General features: G+C 36.2%; 3 protein-coding genes and 1 pseudogene across 4 annotated transcripts; 3 read left to right on the top strand and 1 right to left on the bottom strand.

Moving 5' to 3' along the window:
- The first annotated feature begins 8,748 nt into the window (after positions 1-8,748).
- Positions 8,749-22,550, top strand: LOC105767691 (protein PLASTID TRANSCRIPTIONALLY ACTIVE 14). 2 transcript variants are annotated; one of them, XM_052631168.1, is made up of 12 exons: positions 8,749-9,102; positions 9,201-9,338; positions 9,463-9,588; positions 9,749-9,877; positions 10,107-10,196; positions 10,307-10,457; positions 10,773-10,882; positions 11,140-11,211; positions 11,595-11,700; positions 11,792-11,989; positions 12,678-12,720; positions 22,349-22,550. In XM_052631168.1, exons 1-12 carry the CDS (start codon positions 8,893-8,895, stop codon positions 22,425-22,427), a joined length of 1,452 nt encoding a protein of 483 aa, XP_052487128.1. In that variant the 5' UTR covers positions 8,749-8,892; the 3' UTR covers positions 22,428-22,550. The 2 variants fall into 2 exon arrangements, with proteins under 2 accessions (XP_052487128.1, XP_012442720.1); XM_012587266.2 differs by lacking the exon at positions 22,349-22,550 and adding an exon at positions 12,824-13,025.
- LOC105766740 (potassium channel SKOR-like) lies at positions 13,574-14,929 on the bottom strand (annotated as a pseudogene).
- Positions 16,641-19,465, top strand: LOC105785015 (uncharacterized). Its single transcript, XM_052631170.1, has 8 exons — positions 16,641-16,877; positions 17,407-17,556; positions 17,831-18,007; positions 18,138-18,226; positions 18,346-18,410; positions 18,623-18,725; positions 18,979-19,089; positions 19,187-19,465. The coding sequence occupies exons 1-8, from the start codon at positions 16,751-16,753 to the stop codon at positions 19,310-19,312; spliced, it is 948 nt and encodes a 315-aa protein (XP_052487130.1). The 5' UTR covers positions 16,641-16,750; the 3' UTR covers positions 19,313-19,465.
- Positions 19,802-20,912, top strand: LOC105785014 (protein PLASTID TRANSCRIPTIONALLY ACTIVE 14). The gene is made up of 5 exons (XM_052631171.1): positions 19,802-19,820; positions 19,917-20,054; positions 20,179-20,304; positions 20,469-20,593; positions 20,823-20,912. The coding sequence occupies exons 2-4, from the start codon at positions 19,965-19,967 to the stop codon at positions 20,478-20,480; spliced, it is 228 nt and encodes a 75-aa protein (XP_052487131.1). The 5' UTR covers positions 19,802-19,820; positions 19,917-19,964; the 3' UTR covers positions 20,481-20,593; positions 20,823-20,912.
- Positions 22,551-23,022: the final 472 nt, after the last annotated feature.

Below are 23,022 nucleotides of genomic sequence, written 5' to 3'. Positions count from 1 at the left end.
AGCATGGGGTTGCGGATGTGGGTGGTGGGGATGATGAGGATGGTGGGGGTCTGGTGGTGGTGGATTATGCATTTTTTCTCTTCTTTTCAAATTTCCCTTGTAGCTAGCTAGATTGTGTTACAAGGGAAGTTGTGAATTTATACTTGTAAGTGCCCCCCCCCCCCCCCACCCCTTTAACCATGAAGGACTTCGCTTTTTAACTACAAGTCAAAGCCAAGTTTGATTTGCCGGTGGTGGTAGGTTTTCACCAAAAAAACATTCATGGAGTTCCCTGGATGGTCAAAAATGTAAACAGCAGAAAGTCATTTGTTTTTTTGGTTGTATGTACGATGCAATGCTTTGATGACACCTTTCAGTATAACATTATCTTCATCAACTGCTGCTATAAAAAAAAAAGGGTGACAGGAAAATGTTTTAATCTCCCTATAATTTAATTATTAATTTTAGTTTTATTTGTTCATATGTGTCATTGTAAAAAAAATTCTAAATTATTTTTTAGAAGATGTTTATAACTATACATAACCCTTTTCTCAACCTTTAAATAAGGGAATAAACACGCTTCAACGCGCTCAAACTCAAATCTATATATTGGTAACAAGGTCAATGCCAACAAATTAAGACTCAATCGACTCTAATTTAATTATTTTTAGCTCTTATATTTTTTTTTAATATTTGAAATTTCAATCTTGACGAACAATAGTCATTAAAATATAATAGTTATAGAAATATACGACATTGTAATTAATGAATTTAACAATAATTATTGTAATTAAGAGTGAATTTTAAAATTTAAAAAGTATAGTAAGTTTACTAATTATATAACTCATTCATATTCTTAGCCCAGTAGAATAACATTAGCGACTAAACTGTTTCAAATGAGGTTTTTTTTTTAATATTAGATTTATTATAAGTTTTTAATATATTTACTTTTTTTATATAATGTCTAAAATTATCTATAGTCCATCTTTAACCCTTAAATAGAAGGATAATGAGTTTTAGCACACTTAAACCTACATTTTCCTGCACTAACACCAATACCAATCAAGTTAAGACTCAATCGACTTCAAATGAATTTTACTACTTTAAATAGTTGCCTAGTAGCATCCTGTGAATCTTGTTTTTATTTTCATTTCAATTAATTAAACTTTAAAATAATTTTTTTGGACAGCTATAACCGTACAAGTTAAAATTTACTCGAATTAGGCCATCAACATCTAAGAGTTTAGAAGAGTTTATTATTTTTACTAATACTAACAAACATTGGCTGAAATTTTGTAAGAATTTCTATAGAAATTATCCCAAAATTTTCTCAATTGATAGAAGTTTGGATGAAACACAAGTCGGGCCATTTCGATGTAAAAGTTAACAGATAGGATGGGCTAAGTGTGACAGAGGCTGGCTATAATGGGCTGGGCTGCCGGTTGCTAATTATTTTTGTATTTTTATGGTTTTCGTTTGTAATGTGTTTAATTGTTCATTATTCTAAGCTAATATGTTGACTTCATAAATTAATTCAGAGGTATGATGCTTTTTCCTTTCGCTTTGAACTTCTGTTCTCCTCAACTGTTATAGTGTTTCTTGGAATTTAAGGTTTCTTTTGTTGTTTGATCCTCTTTACAACGATTACAAACTATTTTTGAAATTTCAAAATAATAAATTAATGATGATAGTGCAAAATTTAAAATTTTAATGAATTGATAGAAAAATCGTGTTATCAGCCCAAATTGCCCGGGCCCTAAACAAACAACCCAAAAATAAAATAAAATAAAACAATTAGTAAAGTCCAGTCCATTTACAACATGCCCAAACGGCCCAAACCAAAACTCTAAAACCATAGGCGGCCCGATTGGCCCAAAACTAAACTCAGTGTCAGCAAAAAACTGAAACCCAAGCCTGCTGCCGCCGCACCTAGCCCCTGTCAGCCCTGCCACCGCCACTGCAGCACCGCCCTCCACTTGCACCGCGCATTTGCACCTACAAAGATTAAAAGCAAGAAGTGACAGCATGCAAAATAGACTAAAAAATGTGTAAAAATCGGCTATAAAGCCATTTTGAACCGATTGTAATCTTTTTCTTCGGGGGTTTTTTTTTTTTTTTTGTAAAATACAAAAACAAATTCAAGCATAAGAACAACAAGCAGCAAAGCAGATCGAAGAAAAAAAAACCAAAGGGAAGCGTGAGAAGGTCATTTTTTTCTTTATTTTTCCAGTTTCGAAACTGCTCCTATTCAAAAAAAATTATTTTCCTTTTATTTAAAAAACTATACATATATATAATATAAAAAAGAGAGAAAAAAAGGACGGAAACTAACCTGGGGGCCTCCGACCACCTTACACGATGGCGCCACGGCGGCTCCATTCGCCGGATACTGGGCAGTGCCCAGAGAAAACCAGAGAGGGGGATAGAGTTTTAAGGTTTTTTTTTTCTGAACAAAGGGCGAAATGATTTTTGTCAACTGACTTAAATAGGTTTCTAAAACGACGCCGTTTTGGGCAGGCCTCTCAGGCACCAAAACGTCATCGTTTTGTGTCTGACCCGCGCGCCAACCCGACCTGCTACTAGGATCCGCTTTTTTGAATAAAAGGGCTAACTGCGCTTTTAACCCTTCCGCTTTTTAATTGTTTGCAATCAAGTTTCTTCTATTTTTTAATTTTGCCCTATAATTTGTTTCTGCTTTCAATTTGGTCCACCTCGAAGCTGTGCGTTTTGGAGGGTGGGGATTATTTCTCCTTTGGTCCCTTCTTGTTATTCGCGCGTTCAAATTGGTCCTTTTCCGTCTTATTTATTTCTGATTTGCCCCAAACTTCTGTTTTAAAGTTCAATTTGGCCCATTTGTTTTTGTTATTTTTGCTATTTTATTATTAAATCAATTAATTTAATATTATTATTACTATTATTATTTTATATTATTTATTTATTTACTTGTTATTATTATATTATTAAATTAATTAATTTTGCATTATTATTACTATTATTATTATATTTCTCTTATATTTATGTACCTAAATTTTTTTATAAACATTTATTTTATTTTATCATCTATTTATTTATATCCTCTTATATAATTTTAAAATTTTAGATTATTTTTATTATTTTTATTAATATCATCGTCATTATTATTAATATTATTATTCTTAAATGAAACGCCATTGCAGAGCCATTTTGATTATTCCATGCCATTCCCAACGTATCCAAAAGTAGGGGGCAGTGATCAGAAAACGAATGACTCAAATGTTCAAGGCGATACCCAGGAAATAGATTTACCCAACTCAAAGATGATACCCCACGATCCAGACGTTCTCTTATAATTGTTGAAGCAAACCGGTCTCGTTCCCATGTAAACCAACGACCAACAAAACCTAAATCATTAAGGTTACAGTCTTCGAGAGCCCTGCGAAAATCCCTCATTTGACTATCAGATCGGAGCCGGCCACCCTTCTTCTCAAAAGAGCTCGTAATCTCATTGAAATCTCCCAAAACCACCCAAGGAATGACCTGACCATGATTCAGCTGGCGCAGCAAATCCCACGAGACTGCCCTACACCTTTCATCCGGATTTCCATAAAACCCCGTTAACCTCCAGGTATCCCCACACTCATTATCATGGACTTCAACATCAATGTGATAAGAAGAAAAACTTTTAAGTTGAACCAATGCATTTCCTTTCCAACCCAACGACAACCCCCCTCTTGCACCTATGGCACCAACATCAATTCCATTCTCAAAACCGCACTTTAGCCTGACTAATTCTATTTTTTTCGAACTCAATTTTGTCTCCATAAGAAACAAAATGCGGGGATTAATAGCTCTTAACTTATTCTTGAGCCTTTTAACTGTTCGTGATCTCCCCAAACCACGAACATTCCAGCTTAGCACTTTTATCGGGCCCGGCTGCTCTGGCCATCAGAGCTAGCCGAAACATTCATTAAACCTGATCCCTCATTAGTGTCCATACAAACATGTGAACTCTCCACGACTCTCTGCCATTTTTTACCCTCCATAACCGTAAGTGGGTCATTTTCCTCAACCAACGCCAACTCCATAGGCCCATAATCGACCCCATCAGAGCTCATACCATCAAATTTCCCATCACGCCCCTTAGCCAATGTACCAACACCTTGAATTTGAACAGATCCCAAAGGAATTAAATTAGGATTAATTTTAGAATTCAAATTCCTACCAAAACCCCTAGAATGAAGGCCCAAATCTTTCCCCATATTAGCCAAATTACCATCTTTGACACCTGCCAAATTTTCATCATGGCATGGTGACCCATCTACTGTCCGCAGCCACCTACTCATCACCATACTCCTACGCCTAGCCTCCGCACGTAATGAAAAATCCCATCCAAAAACTATTTTAGATGAATCAATAGTTAGTCGGCAAGGGCAGTAGCTCTCCCCGTGCCCTAACTTACCACAAATAAAGCAAAACAAACTTAGCTTTTCATACTTGAATCGAGTATAAACAACCATAGACTTCCCTACCAGAACTTTCTTTTTACGCTTCAACGGCACAGCAACATTTAAGCTAACACGAATACGCAAATAATTTCGACCCCCATAGACGGAATGGACGAATCATACTCAACAAACTTACCGCAAAAATCCCCAAATTGTTTTGCCATTGCCACACTCATCAGCCCCGGAGGCAACTCGTGAACCTGTATCCAAAACTCCGAATGATTCAACTTCATCGCTGCTGGATTTACCCCAACTGGAACTTTTTGTAATATGAGTAAATGGTTATTAAAAAACCACGGTATACCGGTATGAACCCTTTCAAGATCAACCTCATGAAAAAATTGAAAGAGATATCGTTTCTCCCCTAACTCCGTTATACAAAGCCCCCTATAGGATGCCAGAGATCCGCCATCGTATTATGTAATGAGGGAAAGTGAACAACACTATCCGTAAGGCATCGACCCACCAAACAGAGTTGATGAACTCCACCCGCCGCTTCTTCATCCCCTTGGAACGCTTCCTCCTCATCATCCAGTAGCCTCAAGTTATCCAACGCATCCTCCATTAAACCACCCCACTCTACCAATCAAAACAAAACAAAATTGAGCGAGAATCCCCCAGTAAAACACCCCAAAAAACTGCCCCAAGAACCAACTAGAAACCTTGAATCAGAACAATAAAGAAACGTGCCAAAAAATGGCAGACAAAGAAACGTGCCAAAAACGGCAGACACTAAACTATGTTATTTATTTATATAATATTAAGTCTTTAGTTTTAAATTTTAGTTCGTTATCCTTATTATTTGTCTTTTTATTTTTGGTTTGTTTATTTTATTTTATTTTCGTTCTTTATATTGTTGTTCACATTAATGTATTTTTTGTTATTCTGTTATGTATATTAGCACCGTAATTTATTTCACATTTTACTACAAAATCGTGTTACATTTTACTTGATACATTAAAAATGTTGTTCTAAATAAGCAATATTTCGTATTTCTGAATTCAAAAAGTTTTTTCCTAACTTACGGGGTTTCGATTTTCTCGATAAATCCGAATACACGAACCCTTTTTTAACATAAATTTTTTAATCATCTCGGGAATTAATAAAAGATCGTGTTCTAACTTACGAAATATGATTCTTTTTTTTTAAAATTAAGATATCGCATATCCTTTAAAATAATAAAACTTTCGGTGTTTATTCTCATTTTGGTGATTTAAGATATTGTGTACTAACTTACGGGACATAATTCTTTTTTTCAATTAACGTGAAATCTGCCATTTTCTAAAAAAAAATTCAATTAAGCAAATTTAACAAAGGATCATATTTTAAATCTCTTCAAAGTTTTCAATTTTCGACACTAAGACACTAATTAATCAATTAGGTATCAATTTTGGGCGTTTCGTGGGTGCTAATCCTTCCTCGTACGTAACCGACTCTTGAATCTGTTTATTCTGAATTCTGTAAACCGAAATCGTTGTTTTAATAAATCAAACCGTTCATTAAAAAATAATCATTTTTCGAGGTGACCCGATCCCACCTCATCAAAAAGGATTGGTGGCGACTCTCATGTTTGTTTTTGTTTTCAAAATCAAAATCGACCCCTTGTAAAAAAAATGGTTTCGACAAATAGTATTGATATAAAAGTTGATTTTATTTATATCTATCCATTGCTAACTTCAGATTGAAACTAGTGGTTTTGATTCTAACAGTGACAATATGTTGACATTTTCTTTTTCACTACACTTAAGTTAATTTTGGCAATTTATCTTATTTCCTTCCATACACAAGTCTCATCTACATTCATGTTTTCTTATTTTAATTTATTTCATTTTATTATGTTAATGTTCACTTTTTATTTTTAGATAATTCTCTTAATGTTAATGCATTATATTATCATTTATCTTTCAATTGATTTCATTATATTCTTCAAATGTTCATTATATGCCTACAACGAAAGGTAGTGTCTCTTTAATATATATAAGTCTTATCCTCCATAACCTAGAAAATATATCAAACATGCTACTTTATTTTATTAAATTATTTTAGTAGAAATAGTTTCTATCAATTTATTACATAAATAACACGAAACTGGTGAAAGAGTCGCTCAAGTACCAAGCTAAGGTTCACATTGTATTGGATATGCAGTGTGGTGTCATGGACGAGGCTTGTGTGGCTCAGGAGGATGACCTAGACCTGGTAGTGGTGCATGGGGATCTGGCCTGGATGAGGATGACCAATATGTGGTTGACTTGGAAGATGACCTGGTTCTGGTGGTGGCGTATGGGGACTTGGTCCTGGAGGAGCATGGCCTGGATGAGAATGCTCAGCATGTGATGCACCTGGAGGATGTCCAGGTCTTGGTGGTGGCACATGGGGACCTGGCCCTGGAGGGGGAGCATGGTCTGGATGAAGATGATCATTATGTGGTGGGCTTGGAGGATGACCTGGTCCTAACGGTGGCGCATGGGGATCTAGCCTTGGAGGAGGATGCTCAACATGTGGTGGACTTGGAGGATGCTCATGTAGTGGACCTGGAGGATGACCTGGTCTTGGTGGTGGCTCATAGAGACTTGGCCTTGGAGGAGGATGCCCGGCATGTGGTGGACTTGGAGGATGACCAGGTCCTGGTGGTGGCGCTTGAGGACTTGGCCTTGGAGGAGGAGCATAGCCTGGATGAGGATGCTCATGTATTGAACCCAGAGGATGACTTGGTCCTAGTGGTGGCGCATGAAGACCTGGCCTTGGAGGAGGAGCATGATCTAAATGAGGGTGATTAGTATGTGGTGGACCTGGAGCCGAAGCATGGGGTGGCGATTGCGGGTGGTGGGATTGGTGAGGATGATGGGCGTCTGCAGGTGGTGGAGGATGATGCATTTTTCTTCTTTTCAATTTTCACCTTATAGCTAGTAACTCCTTACTAATGAACTTGTGAATTTATACATGTAAGTGCGCCAAGTATATAGATCACTTAATCTTAACCATGAAGGAAAATTTTCCTCAACTACAAGTCTGAGCCGCGTTTGACTTACTGCTAGGTTTTCACCTAAAATGAAATCCATGGAGTTTTCTCGATGAACTGCAGAAGGCTCTGAAGCGTAAGGCAATTGTTTATCAATTATATGCACGACATAATGCTTTGATGATTAATTATCTTCATCAAGTGCTGTTCTAGGTAACGATCAGTGACAGAAATAAATTAAAATCTTATAATTTTATAACATTATATGATCAGACAGAATACAATCACATTATACCCCTAAATTCCCATACACCCTCAATTAACAATGGAAATAAAAAATTGAGAAATATAATACGGTTAGTTTTTATAAATGAACTAACTGTTAATAAAAAATACTTTAATACTTTATTTTAGACAACAGTTATACCCTTTATTTTATTTGAATGTTAAAATTGAATATTTTGGTTGTTTTTCAACTAGGTCATGACGACACCAGCATAATGAACAGATTCTAGCAATAATATGGATAGATAAACATAATAGAAAAGAGGTAACTCAAATAAAATAAGAAGATTAATTAATTATCCCAAAAACAATTCAATACAACAGAAATTCTTTTGGACCATAACTGCTACCCATTCATGGTCCATTACCATATTAATAGCAACTCAGATCCTATAAATAATTTCTCCTTTTCCTGATTTTCACACTATATGATAATAAGTTTCAAATGCCTGACAAGCATGTGGTCTGTTGGTGAAGCATCAAATTTGGTGTGCAAAAAAAACAAAAAAAAGTTTCAAATGAATGGTGGCCTAGTAGTATTATATCAACCTCTTCTTGTTTTGTTAAAATTAATTGAACTTTAAAATATTCAAATTAAATATTCGAGCCGATTGAGTTTTAGTTCAATTGATATGTGCATTGTTATTAATGCAAGAGGATGTCGGTTTGGATGCGCTAAAGCGTATTATTCTCTTATTTATGGATTGGGGAGAGACTATGTACAATTCTAGACATTATGTCAAAAAAACTAGATATGATCAAAATTATTGTTAAAAAAATTGAAATTGAGCTTGAATATCTGGATTTCTAAAAATCGATAGAAAATATCCCATTTTTTCTGTTTAAAAGAAAAATGGATCAAAGCTTGTAAGAAACGAAAATCAGGCCTTTTGAAGATGCAAGTTAACAGATAGGATGGGCCATGCGTGACTGAGGCTGGCTATGATGGGCTGGGCTACCATTTGTGCCACCCCTTCGCACTATGCTCTAGCCTGGTCTCTGGTTGCGAGCGGATAACGTTTTGTAATGGCTTTTTCTTTTCGAGTTTTTAAGAGTTAGAATTGATCTTCTTGTCCTAACAACGAAAGGAAATTATCAGTACCGGAGTAGTAAAGTGCCAGTGATGCAATCATGGTTCCATTTTGAACTCCAATAGACTCACTTTCCTGTAGTCTCCAAAGTCCAATGGCGGCCTCATTTGTTCCCCTTCATCATGTCAGTGGGTGCTTCACCTATGCTTGTCCAGAAAGAGAATATCGTCGTACTCATTTTCATAGTCATGGGTGGTCACCAGCACCAGCGACCAAGTATCGTTTGAGACCCATTAATGCTTCGGTTGGAACTCCTTCGTTTCCACTCTTTCAGCCTACCCCAGTTCAAGAATCTCCTTCTCAGGTATATGCTCATGGCTTATCAATTCACTCTTCCTATTACTTTTTTTTTTCCGTTTTGGGTTTTTAAAATCATTCAGTTGCTTTTGTTTTCCTTTATAGTTGGAGCCTGCGGACCCTGATTTCTACAAGATAGGTTATGTTCGAAGTATGAGAGCTTATGGAATTGAGTTTAAGGAAGGTCCTGATGGTTTTGGAGTCTATGCCTCCAAAGATGTTGAACCTCTTCGTCGTGCTAGAGTCTGTTTTACTTTTGTCATTTGCTTCTAAATTCTCACTGTAACCCTTTTCTACCATATATTCTCTTGCTATGATATCTGTGTGTATGTGTTGGTAACTATGCTTTCAATACTTGACTGAACAGGTAATTATGGAAATACCTTTGGAATTGATGTTGACAATAAGGCAGAAGTTGCCATGGATGTTCTTCCCGGATATAGTGCCACTAGGTCATCCCATATTTGATATCATAAACTCAACCAATCCTGAGGTAATTCGAATTTTCCTTTATATGAAAGACTTAAATTATCATTTCAAGTTTTCTGCATTTATTGTTCAAATTTGGTGAATTCACTAGCACACTATTTGATTTGTACTATAACACTAATTGCGCTGTTCTTCAATGTAATTCATGGCGTCTTTCTTGGCAGACAGATTGGGATCTGAGATTGGCATGCCTTCTCTTGTATGCATTTGATAAGGAGGATAACTTTTGGCAACTATATGGAGACTTCTTACCTAGTGCTGATGAGTGCACTAGCTTGCTTCTTGCTACTGAGGTGTGTGTATTTTCTTGCTTTTTACTTTATTTCGAGTTCCCTTTTATGTTTTGCTAAATTACAGTTTTTGTCTTTGATGAATTAATGGTGGGAGTGATGTATCTTAATGATATCATTAAAGCATTGGTTATGGTTGTTAAATGGCAAAGGATTGGGATTTTAGCATAATTCTAAGAGTAACTATGTGGGAAGCAACTTGTTGTACTCACAGCTTGCTCAATCCTTGCAGGACGACCTCTCACAGCTGCAGGATCCTGATCTTGTTTCAACTATGAAAAATCAACAATTAAGAGCCTTAGAATTTTGGGAAAAGAACTGGGTATAAGCAACCCATCTATCATTATGACAATAAACATTTTACCTCTCGTTTCTTCAAAGAAGTTCTTGCTCACTCTAATATGACTTGTTTGTGTGCTTAACCTCGCTCAGCATTCCGGTGTTCCTCTGAAAATAAAGCGCCTTGCTCGTGATCCTGAGAGATTCATTTGGGCTGTTAGCATTGCACAGTCACGATGCATTAACATGCAAGTTAGGATCGGTGCACTAGTTCAAGATGCAAATATGCTAATTCCCTATGCTGGTCTGGTGATCTTGCTGCACGGGGCTCCTCTATTTTTCATTTCTATGCCTTCTTCTCTATGATGGCTGGTCAAAAAGTTAAAAGTAATGCAGGGCTTGACAAGATTTTTTGTTTTTCTTATAGACCATTCCTTTCAACTGTTTCTCCTTCATTTATTGTCTTTTTCGACCAAAGCTTTGGCCTGTTTTGGCATCACTAATACCTCCCTGCCTTATCTACAAATTGACTGCCATCATATTTCCTTTAAGTTATTATTTCTCTTACTTATCTAATATTTTAATATGCTTTTTGATGTGTATCCATTTGTCAGCGCAGACATGCTAAATCATTCATTTCAGCCAAACTGTTTTCTCCATTGGCGTTTTAAGGATCGCATGGTTGAGGTGATGATAAACGCTGGACAGAGGATTAGAAAAGGAGAGGAGGTATTGTTATTCCATATTCTCTTTAAATTCTAATGTTGTTCAAGTGAATTTTCAACATCAAGGGGCGGTCCAACCATCGTTTATTTGTAGTCTTTTTGGTCTCTTTGTAGCTATTGGAGCATTTAGTTTGTGATAAAGTTTAGCCTGCTTTGTGTTGTCTTTGCTGTTTGCCTCTTAAAGCCATCAACCATGTTAGATCCTAAGTGTTTTTTATTTACATTATGGGATATGTATCTACAATTCCATAATGTTAACAGATGACCATCAATTACATGAATGGACAGCAAAATCAGATGCTCATGCAACGATATGGATTCTCATCATCTGTGGTAATTAGCTTCAACTTTTAGGGTGTGCTTGGTTAGGTGCAAAAGTGGAGGGATGGAGGATGGAGTGGAAAAGTGGAAGGAAAATAAATTTTGAGTGTGCTTGGTTTGAAAGAAAAGTGAGAGAAAAGAAAATGGGAGGGATGACCATTTTCTATCGCATAAAAACCAATCCTTCCAAATTGGAAAAATAAGAGGAGAGAAAATGAAGAGATTATGAAAGAAAAATTATATTTTCTATCCTTCTAGTTTTCTACCCCTTCAGTTTTCCATCTTTCCAATTTTCTTTCCATCCAACCAAGCAAAGCCTTAATCCTCAATATAAATATTTAAATCTTCTTCTTCTTTTTTTTTAACCTGACTTAGTCAAGGCCTGAACATTGCAGAATCCTTGGGATTCAATACCATTCTCCGGCAACGCACATGTTCACTTGGACTCTTTCTTGTCGGTCTTCAATATATCTGGTCTCCCTGGAGAGTATTATCATAACAGTATGAGTAGTTTTAACTTTTCAGAACTTCTCAAATGATAATGTTAATATTTTCTACAAAATTCAGCACCTTATATTCACAAAACATTCAGGTCAGTTAGCAGATAAAGGAGATAATTTTGTTGACGGGGCAGTCATAGCTGCTGCAAGAACATTGCCCACATGGTCAGATGGCGATGTTCCGCTGATCCCTAGCATGGAAAGGAAAGCTGTGAAGGAGTTACAAGAAGAATGTCAGCAGATCCTTGCACAGTTTCCTACAACTTCCGCGCAAGACCAAAAATTACTAGGTGAACATTTTATCTATCTTAGTGGATAGAATTAACATTCTTTCCTACACGATCTAAAATTAGATTAGAATGCTCAGGTTACCAACAGAATTGAACTGGTTGGTCGGTAGTCTTAAAGTTTGCAGAGTCCTAATTCCTTCAAACATAAAGTGCTAAGATAATTTCATGGTTGAAGTACAGTTTAAACTAGGTAAAAGTATAATGGAGGCCCTAGTATTAGGAGTTGGATTATATTTTACCCTCTCTACTAAAAAATAAACAAATTAATCCTTGTCGGTTAAATCAAAAAGCAAATTGATACTTCTATTAAAAATTCTGTTCATTCTTACGGTTATAAACTAGTCTTGTACAATAGCATGAGGTACATATGGCACGTCATGTGGTCACTGTCCGGTTATTTTGTCAGTCACGTCAGTTTTTAATAGTATAAATGAATAAAAATTTTAACAGAAATGACCAATTCACTCTTTGATCTAGTATACAGGGACTATTTTGCCCATTTGTTGAGTAGAGGGGCAAAATGCAATCTGACTCCTAGTACCGTCCATAGTACTTTTACCATTTAAACTGGCACTATGAACAACTTCTATTGTTTATTACTGTAAATTTTCAAAAATCTGCTACTTATCAACTAGAACATGAGCCATGGTCTGATATATTTGATTTTTGATTCATTTTACAACTACAGAATCTATGCCAGAAGCAAGGAGGACACTTGAAACAGCAATCAAGTATGTGATTCTGACATAACATACCTTTTCCTCTCATGCATTAAGGTTTTAATTCTTAATTACAGTCCGAGTTGAAGTCTCTCTTACCTTTTTACATATTCAGGTACAGATTGCACCGGAAACTATTCATCGAGAAGGTTATCGAGGCATTGGACATCTATCAAGAGCGTATATTGTTTTAGATTAGTTTTTAACTCGATAGGATTTTAGACAGTTTACTATTGAACTCTTATAGGATGTTTGATACGATGGAATGTTATCATTTTTCAATAAATTTAACAAAAATTAGTTGATTTTCTTTCGAATGTAACTGAGTTATTTCCCACAAGTAATGGGATTTTTTTCCTTAAAAAGTTGCTTTCTTGAAAAGTAAAAAAAGTTTGGTAGGACAAAATTAACCTTTTTTTATTTGTATTGAAGTATTAATTAACCTTAATTTTAGTGAGATTAAAATATTTACATTTGGAATTTAAATTTTCTATTTCTTAGATTTAAAACCTAATTACAATTGTGAATACAATTAAAATTCTTTAGTTAAATTCAAGTTTATATCAGTATTTTGATAAGAATTGAAATCGAGCAGAGAATTTGGAGGAAAGAAAAGGGAGAAAAGGAAGAAAGAGGGGAGAAAACAGATAACAAATTTCTTCTGTAATTCGATAACTTCCTTCCCATGCAACACTTGCATATTTCAAGCAAAAGAAAACATAACAAACAGTAACTAATACTCACCAAAATGCACTGTCCAATTAACAACTAAAACTCACCGTTTAGCTAATACCCAAAACCCTCCGTTTTCAGTAACTAAATCAATTTTAGCAAATTCTTTTTCCTGCTATTATTCTATCCCGTAACAATACTCCCTCCCACAAACACATCCTTGACCTCAAGGATGAAGATGAGGAAATTTGGACTGAATAGCAGATAAAGGCTCCCATGTTGCATCTTCCAGTAACTTGATCAAATTCTTGTTGCCACACATTCAGGCTTCATCAAGTGGAGTGTTTCCCCATCTGTCTTTGGAAAAAAAAAACACTAGCCCCAGCCTCTACCAAAGCTTTACCATGATATATAAGCCCTCAGAGGCAGCTACATGAAGGGGGGTTCGATGGTCGTAACCTCTAGAGTTAGGATCAACCCCATTAGACAAAAGCCTTCTCAAAAAGTTTGAGTCCCCCTTTGCCACTGCCGTACACAGATAACTACCAGCATCATCTATGTTTAAGGAAGCTCCTTCTTTAATTAGTCGTGTCCATTTTTTATTGATTCTAGCAAGGGTGTATTTCCGAACTTATCTTTAAGATTGATATCTACCGGGTGTCGAATAAGGAAACTTGTAATATCTTCATATCCTTTCGATGCAGCAAGATACAAGGGAGATCTTCCATCACAATCGGTTTTGTTAGGATCAGCTCCCGCTCGTATCAAACTTTTGATGCAGCACTATTATATGCAGCACCATTCACCCTCAAAGCTAGCTCAGCTTCTTGTCTTCTGATGTGAAATGAGATGTCTGATTCCAGTTGCCTAACTCGGAGATTGGATTCTTTTCCCTCCAACACACCATGACAAACAAAATAGAGTTGATCCACAACATTTCCCTGTTCCATTATTACTTCTCCTGGGAGAAAAAATTCTTCATGGAGTCTAATAATAATCTGATTAATAAACGCTGAAGAGCATTCCTTGAAAAGAGATGCATTTTCAATGTATGGCAGATATATAGATTGGGAAATCTTAGCTCTAATAGAGATGGGAATATCCTGAAGAACGGCAGCCTCAGTGTATGTGCTTTCGTACTGTAAACGCAAGTGGCCTTTGATCTGATTACGGAGATCCCTTTCAAGTTTATTTCTGTTCATATACTTAATAACATCTGCCATTTTATCTCTGAACTTCTCTGTCTTGGATCCTTTTACGATTAATGCTGTCATGTTACTAATGAGATAGGCACCAAGAATCATGTCAAAGGAGACATATATCATTATGAATATCATTTCCCTCATATTGACTGCATGTATGTCTTCATATTCCATGTCAAATGCCAAAGCAGCATTTCCCGCAACTGTATGGCCATGGTCCCCAGAAAGTCCAGATGCTATAAAAATACCCTGCTGCTGTGCCCTTTGAAGCTCTTGCTATAGTTCTGTAAGCCTGAGTCGACTACTCTCAAGCTGCTGGACATAGGCTTTTGTCCTCAATCTACTCTTCCTTGCAGCTTTTCGATTCTGAGCAAGCCTGCGAAGAGTCTTTTGATCACTACTTTTTGACTTGGACCATATTCACCATTACAGCTCCATGTTGAACTCCATGAAGCTGGTTTTTATGGTCAGTGTCAACATCAGTCGAAGTGTCAGTCTATTGGCTATTATCGGCAAGGCCAGAGTCAGCCCAGTTCTCAAATTGGCCATTTTCCAACAAGGCACCCAATGTTGCGCCCTTCTGGTACATGAATCGCCCTGTATCTAAACACCCAATTCCACTTGAAACTATCGCTGTTGCACCAATGCTCGTGTTCAAGGCGCCATAGTGCAAGGTATTAGCAACAACACCAACATTGTTGGATTTTAAACTAGAAATGGAGCATTGCTGTTTCAAGTTGACCAGCTCCCTCATCGGATCCCTGAATGGCCCACATCCAAAACGATCTTGGAGGCTCTTAATGTACGCCGGCCATAACAACATTTGCAAACCACCTTGCCTCTGTGAATAGAAATGATGCCATTCCAATGCTCTGCCTTCTAAGTTCAACATCACCATGCGAACCTTACTCACTTCAGGTATGCCTTCCGCTTCAAAATACTGTTCCAATTTGGTCCACCATCCCCGAAAATCATTACCATCGAACTTAGGACACTCTAATCGACTGGTTCTAGTAGAAACTCCCGCCACATAGGAAGGATCCCGTACATGCACACTACCTCCATCCGGAACAAAGGGTTCCGTCTGTCCTGGCAGTAAATCGGTGGTTTTAGGTAAAAACCCAGGAGGAGCTCCCAAAACCCCCTTACCCTTATCAGCTGCAGCAGTTACCGATGAACCAGTTGGTGGTGGCCCGAAATACTGAACCAACAGCGATTGTAAATCACCTCGAACCGCCGTTTTGAACTCCTGTAATTGGGAGTCCAGCTTGGCCTCCAGATGCGCGAATTCCTCTTAGATTTTGGAGATTTCCTGCTGCATCGTGCTCACCTCTTTTTGCAACCTTGTCGAAACACCACCGCCGGCCATCAAAAAGGGATCATGAAAGCTCTGATACCTTTGAGAAGAACTGAAATCGAGCAGAGAATTTGGAAGAAAGAAAAGGGAGAAAAGGAAGAAAGAGAGGAGAAAACAGATAACAAATTTCTTCTGTAATTCGACAACTTCCTTCCCATGCAGCACTTGCATACTTCAAGCAAAAGAAAACATAACAAACAGTAACTAATACTCACCAAAACGCCCCATCCAATTAACAACTAAAACTCACCGTTTAACTAATATCTAAAACTCCCTATTTTCAGTAACTAAATTAATTTTAGCTAATTTTTTTTCCTGCTATTATTCTATCCCGTAACATATTTTTTATTATATAACCACTAAATATTTATTTTATTTTAAAATATCACATCAATAAATTTAATAAATAAATTTTAAAATAAAATTAAAATTTTAAAAATAAAAAAGAATGAATAAATCTGAAAGAGGTAAAAGCATATTTTAAAATAAAATGGGGGTTACAATTGGATTGCCCTCTTGGAAATTGTAACCGAAAAAGGAAAAAGAAAATAGTAACGTATGTTAGAAAAGGGTGTGGGCCTGGAGGCAGGGCCACTTTGTATAGAGGGCGGTCCACCGTTCTGATCCCATTGTGCAAAAATCCAAATTCAGTTTGGAAGTTTCCATGTAAAAGAAATGAAATTCATGTGGTTTGATAGGGAATCGAGTTCAAAGACAGCGGTTTTTAAGAAGACGACTTCTTAAACATACAGACTACCTGTCTTTGCTTGGAAACTCAAGATTATCTCTTTGTCCGAAAGAAGAAAGAGGCATGGAGAAGACTGATGCATCATCTGCTGCTGCTGCTGTTGCTGATGCTAAGATATCATCAATCTTTATCTATCCCGTAAAATCATGCCGTGGAATTTCTGTTCCACATGCACCCCTCACTCCTACTGGTACTCCTTTTTTTTCCATCTCTTCAAGGTCCCGGCTGTGAGTTTTTTTCTGCGCTTTATATTTATCAATTATTAGCCTTGTTGTTCTTATATTATGGTGTTTTCACCTGCACTTCATTTGCTAACACTGTCTTAATGTATTTCTCTGCAACTCCAGCTTTAATACTTACAAGGAAATTTTGGTTTTCATTTTTATTTTTTATTGCTTTTTTTTTGGTGCTATTCCCAAAATTTTTAACCTCACTCCCAGTCATAGTTTTCTGTCTTGTCACTGGTTCATTAGCTTAACCCAAATAACATTAGAAACAATAACTATGATTAAGTGATAGCTACAGTGCTTGTTATATTGGATCACTTTTTTTTATGTAATTTTGGGAATTATTCTTGATTTTCTTAAACAGTTTAGTTAGCTTGATTTGGCGTATCCAGTTGCCTCAACCATCTGTCAATTTGTTCAATTTATTCTCCATGGCTAACTTGCAAGCATGGCTGATTTATTTCTTATGTTCCTCTGTTGATGCATGTACAGGGTTTCGATGGGATCGGCAATGGCTTGTTGTGAATCAGAGAGGCAGGGCATATACTCAAAGGGTTGAACCAAAGCTTGCTCTAGTTGAGGTGAACCTGCCAGCTGAGGCCTTTTCAGAGGGCTGGGAACCTACCAAGACCTCCTATTTGGGTAAACCAACTCATCATTATCTGTACCTCATTAATCTTTAAGACAACTTAGTTACTGCAGATATTGCATTATATAATGCTCATATTAAACAGAATAGTGTGTTTTTACATGGCAAAATTATTTGTATGAGACAAACTATCAAATCTCTAATAGCAGAAATCTTAGTTTGAGTTATTTGTTTTATGCAGGCAAATTGTCTAAAGCATTCAAATTGTGATTTCCTATTTCCTTTTATTTTTCATGAGTCGTGACCATTATATGCTTTCATTCGCAGAAATAAAAGCACCCGGAATGGATTTACTCAAGATTTCTCTTTGCAAACCACCAAAAGTGTCTGATGGTGTTTCAGTTTGGGAGTGGTCCGGCTCTGCATTAGATGAGGGTGATGAGGCTTCAAAATGGTTTACAAATTATCTCGGGAAACCCAGTAGGATGGTTCGTTTTAATGCAGGTTGGTTTGATTTCAATTAACTATATAAATGCTACAGCCATGTTGTGATAGCTTTGCATATTAAGATAGTTTTTAAGTCTCCAATTTATATGGCTAACAATTTGGTTACAACATTATTTAATAAATGCAGCATCAGAAACTAGGCCTGTGGATCCTGTGTATGCTCAAGGGTATTCCATAATGTTTTCTGACATGTTCCCTTTCATGTTAGCATCTCAGGTTAGTTTTGGAAACAATGTTTTTTATTTTCATAACTGATGATGATGATGATGATGATGATGATATCAATATAAATTAACAAAGCTCAAACTTGATGTTATAAGTACAAATGCTTGCAGGGATCTTTGGACGAACTGAACAAGCTTCTGAAGGAGCCTGTACCCATGAACCGTTTCAGACCCAAGTACTTTTTTCGCCCCTTTCTCAGGCTCATACCATGTCTCTTGGTTTTTATTTAGCATGTCCTTTCATCAGGATCCAGTTAATCCTCTAAATTTCAATATTCTCTCATGTTATTTCCAATGGAAAACATTTGTTCAAGTTTAATCACCTCTGCTTTACTCTTTTTCTGTATTATTTACAACTTTATTACATAATTTTTCGTGCTCATTATAGCATCCTTGTTGACGGCTGTGAACCGTTCTCTGAAGACCTATGGACTGAGATTAAAATAAGCCAATTTTCATTTCAAGGTGTGAGACTATGCTCCCGCTGTAAGGTGTAAAAGCTACCCTTTCTGCATTTTCTGCTTATGTTACGAGAAGTACTGTTATCTTAAGAATATTGTAAATTGCAATGGATTTCAAGGTATTCAATGCTAAAAACCAGTTCTCTATATAGATACCTAGTGATTTTGATTGTGAATCGAATCGTATTGAAACTATACATATAGAGTATCTTACGATATTAATAGCTATATATCATATGCCTAAGCATGTTAATGTTTAAAAAGATGATGGTGCATTATTCAGGTGCCTACAATCAATCAAGAAACCGCAATTGCTGGTCCAGAGCCGAATGAAACTCTTATGAAATACAGGTCGGATAAGGTCTTGCGACCGGACAAGAAACAACAAGGAAAGGTAAGACCACTAAGATGAAAATTCGGAACATTTTTTTGCTGTAATGCCCTCTCACCCGCAAATGATCCGTTTTGAATACGTTCTGATGATATTGCAGATCTATTTTGGGCAGAACATGGTTTGCAAGGAAAGTTTGACTGAAGGGAAGGCAAAGCTGGTTAAAGTGGGAGATCCTATATTTGTCCTCCAGAAAGTCTCCACTGCTGCTGAAGCAGTTGCTTGAATGCTTTTAACAGTATTCAAATAAATAAGAGCCATAACTCCTTATCTGAGACTTTAAATCAAGTTTTTGAATATGGCCGTAAATAAATTGAGTTTGAACAAATTTTATTTTCAAGTTTGGCTTTCTAGTTTGAACTAATAAGCTTTTATTCCATATATTTTGTCGGTTTCCAGTTATTTAAAATGGTTCCTAGCCGGGTAAAGGCCATCCACATGCAACATATATTTAATGTCAAACCATAAAATAAAATTATATAAATTAATATGCGATTCCGATTGTCCACATCTACTATTTAAAATTAAAAAAAATATATTTTTATTACATTTAAATAAAATAAGATACATGTCAGTGGGTGCTTCACCTATGCTTGTCCAGAAAGAGAATCTCGTCGTACTCATTTTCATAGTCATGGGTGGTCACCAGCACCAGCGACCAAGTATTGTTTGAGATTGAAACTCCTTCGTTTCCACTCTTTCAGCCTACCCCAGTTCAAGAATCTCCTTCTCAGGTATATGCTCATGGCTTATCAATTCACTCTTCCTATTACTTTTTTTTCCATTTTGGGTTTTTAAAATCATTCAGTTGCTTTTGTTTTCCTTTATAGTTGGAGCCTGCGGACCCTGATTTCTACAAGATAGGTTATGTTCGAAGTATGAGAGCTTATGGAATTGAGTTTAAGGAAGGTCCTGATGGTTTTGGAGTCTATGCCTCCAAAGATGTTGAACCTCTTCGTTGTGCTAGAGTCTGTTTCACTTTTGTCATTTGCTTCTAAATTCTCACTGTAACCCTTTTCTACCATATATTCTCTTGCTATGATATCTGTGTGTATGTGTTGGTAACTATGCTTTCAATACTTGACTGAACAGGTAATTATGGAAATACCTTTGGAATTGATGTTGACAATAAGGCAGAAGTTGCCATGGATGTTCTTCCCGGATATAGTGCCACTAGGTCATCCCATATTTGATATCATAAACTCAACCAATCCTGAGGTAATTCGAATTTTCCTTTATATGAAAGACTTAAATTATCATTTCAAGTTTTCTGCATTTATTGTTCAAATTTGGTGAATTCACTAGCACACTATTTGGTTTGTACTATAACACTAATTGCGCTGTTCTTCAATGTAATTCATGGCGTCTTTCTTGGCTGACAGATTGGGATCTGAGATTGGCATGCCTTCTCTTGTATGCATTTGATAAGGAGGATAACTTTTGGCAACTATATGGAGACTTCTTACCTAGTGCTGATGAGTGCACTAGCTTGCTTCTTGCTACTGAGGTGTGTGTATTTTCTTGCTTTTTACTTTATTTCGAGTTCCCTTCTATGTTTTGCTAAATTACAGTTTTTGTCTTTGATGAATTAATGGTGGGAGTGACATATCTTAATGATAGCATTAAAGCATTGGTTATGGTTGTTAAATGGCAAAGGATTGGGATTTTAGCATAATTCTAAGAGTAACTATGTGGGAAGCAACTTGTTGTACTCACAGCTTGCTCAATCCTTGCAGGACGACCTCTCACAGCTGCAGGATCCTGATCTTGTTTCAACTATGAAAAATCAACAATTAAGAGCCTTAGAATTTTGGGAAAAGAACTGGGTATAAGCAACCCATCTATCATTATGACAATAAACATTTTACCTCTCGTTTCTTCAAAGAAGTTCTTGCTCACTCTAATATGACTTGTTTGTGTGCTTAACCTCGCTCAGCATTCCGGTGTTCCTCTGAAAATAAAGCGCCTTGCTCGTGATCCTGAGAGATTCATTTGGGCTGTTAGCATTGCACAGTCACGATGCATTAACATGCAAGTTAGGATCGGTGCACTAGTTCAAGATGCAAATATGCTAATTCCCTATGCTGGTCTGGTGATCTTGCTGCATGGGGCTCCTCTATTTTTCATTTCTATGCCTTCTTGTCTATGATGGCTGGTCAAAAAGTTAAAAGTAATGCAGGGCTTGACAAGATTTTTTGTTTTTCTTGTAGACCATTCCTTTCAACTGTTTCTCCTTCATTTATTGTCTTTTTCGACCAAAGCTTTGGCCTGTTTTGGCATCACTAATACCTCCCTGCCTTATCTACAAATTGACTGCCATCATATTTCCTTTAAGTTATTATTTCTCTTACTTATCTAATATTTTAATATGCTTTTTGATGTGTATCCATTTGTCAGCGCAGACATGCTAAATCATTCATTTCAGCCAAACTGTTTTCTCCATTGGCGTTTTAAGGATCGCATGGTTGAGGTGATGATAAACGCTGGACAGAGGATTAGAAAAGGAGAGGAGGTATTGTTATTCCATATTCTCTTTAAATTCTAATGTTGTTCAAGTGAATTTTCAACATCAAGGGGCGGTCCAGCCATCGTTTATTTGTAGTCTTTTTGGTCTCTTTGTAGCTATTGGAGCATTTAGTTTGTGATAAAGTTTAGCCTGCTTTGTGTTGTCTTTGCTGTTTGCCTTTTAAAGCCATCAACCATGTTAGATCCTAAGTGTTTTTTATTTACATTATGGGATATGTATCTACAATTCCATAATGTTAACAGATGACCATCAATTACATGAATGGACAGCAAAATCAGATGCTCATGCAACGATATGGATTCTCATCATCTGTGGTAATTAGCTTCAACTTTTAGGGTGTGCTTGGTTAGGTGCAAAAGTGGAGGGATGGAGGATGGAGTGGAAAAGTGGAAGGAAAATAAATTTTGAGTGTGCTTGGTTTGAAAGAAAAGTGAGAGAAAAGAAAATGGGAGGGATGACCATTTTCTATCGCATAAAAACCAATCCTTCCAAATTGGAAAAATAAGAGGAGAGAAAATGAAGAGATTATGAAAGAAAAATTATATTTTCTATCCTTCTAGTTTTCTACTCCTTCAGTTTTCCATCTTTCCATCTATGCCAGAAGCAAGGAGGACACTTGAAACAGCAATCAAGTATGTGATTCTGACATAACATACCTTTTCCTCTCATGCATTAAGGTTTTAATTCTTAATTACAGTCCGAGTTGAAGTCTCTCTTACCTTTTTACATATTCAGGTACAGATTGCACCGGAAACTATTCATCGAGAAGGTTATCGAGGCATTGGACATCTATCAAGAGCGTATATTGTTTTAGATTAGTTTTTAACTCGATAGGATTTTAGACAGTTTACTATTGAACTCTTATAGGATGTTTGATACGATGGAATGTTATCATTTTTCAATAAATTTAACAAAAATTAGTTGATTTTCTTTCGAATGTAACTGAGTTATTTCCCACAAGTAATGGGATTTTTTTCCTGAAAACTTGCTTTCTTGAAAAGTAAAAATGTTTGGTAGGACAAAATTAACCTTTTTTATTTGTATTGAAGTATTAATTAACCTTAATTTTAGTGAGATTAAAATATTTACATTTGGAATTTAAATTTTCTATTTCTTAGATTTAAAACCTAATTACAATTGTGAATACAATTAAAATGCTTTGGTTAAATTCAAGTTTATAACGGTATTTTTATTATATAACCACTAATTATTTGTTTTATGTTAAAATATCACATCAATAAATTTAATAAATAAATTTTAAAATTAAAATTTTAAAAATAAAAAAGAATGAATAAATCTGAAAGAGGTAAAAGCATATTTTAAAATAAAATGGAGGTTACAATTGGATTGCCCTCTTGGAAATTGTAACCGAAAAAGGAAAAAGAAAATAGTAACGTGTGTTAGAAAAG

Source organism: Gossypium raimondii, chromosome 5, assembly GCF_025698545.1.
Source record: "Gossypium raimondii isolate GPD5lz chromosome 5, ASM2569854v1, whole genome shotgun sequence".
Lineage (NCBI taxonomy): Eukaryota > Viridiplantae > Streptophyta > Magnoliopsida > Malvales > Malvaceae > Gossypium > Gossypium raimondii.
Note: the sequence above shows the minus strand (reverse complement) of the source record. Positions and strands in the feature narration are given on the sequence as shown.

What these genes read in the sequence shown, in the direction of transcription:
- LOC105767691 (XM_052631168.1), top strand. Translation starts at nt 8,893, where the DNA reads ATGGCGGCCTCATTTGTTCCCCTTCATCATGTCAGTGGGTGCTTCACC. An exon ending in GGATTAGAAAAGGAGAGGAG is followed by an intron (nt 10,883 to 11,139) that starts GTATTGTTATTC and finishes TAATGTTAACAG; the next exon opens with ATGACCATCAATTACATGAA. An exon ending in ACACTTGAAACAGCAATCAA is followed by an intron (nt 12,721 to 22,348) that starts GTATGTGATTCT and finishes TTACATATTCAG; the next exon opens with GTACAGATTGCACCGGAAAC.
- LOC105785015 (XM_052631170.1), top strand. Translation starts at nt 16,751, where the DNA reads ATGGAGAAGACTGATGCATCATCTGCTGCTGCTGCTGTTGCTGATGCT. An exon ending in TACCAAGACCTCCTATTTGG is followed by an intron (nt 17,557 to 17,830) that starts GTAAACCAACTC and finishes TTTCATTCGCAG; the next exon opens with AAATAAAAGCACCCGGAATG. An exon ending in GACTATGCTCCCGCTGTAAG is followed by an intron (nt 18,726 to 18,978) that starts GTGTAAAAGCTA and finishes TGCATTATTCAG; the next exon opens with GTGCCTACAATCAATCAAGA.
- LOC105785014 (XM_052631171.1), top strand. Translation starts at nt 19,965, where the DNA reads ATGAGAGCTTATGGAATTGAGTTTAAGGAAGGTCCTGATGGTTTTGGA. An exon ending in AACCTCTTCGTTGTGCTAGA is followed by an intron (nt 20,055 to 20,178) that starts GTCTGTTTCACT and finishes TTGACTGAACAG; the next exon opens with GTAATTATGGAAATACCTTT.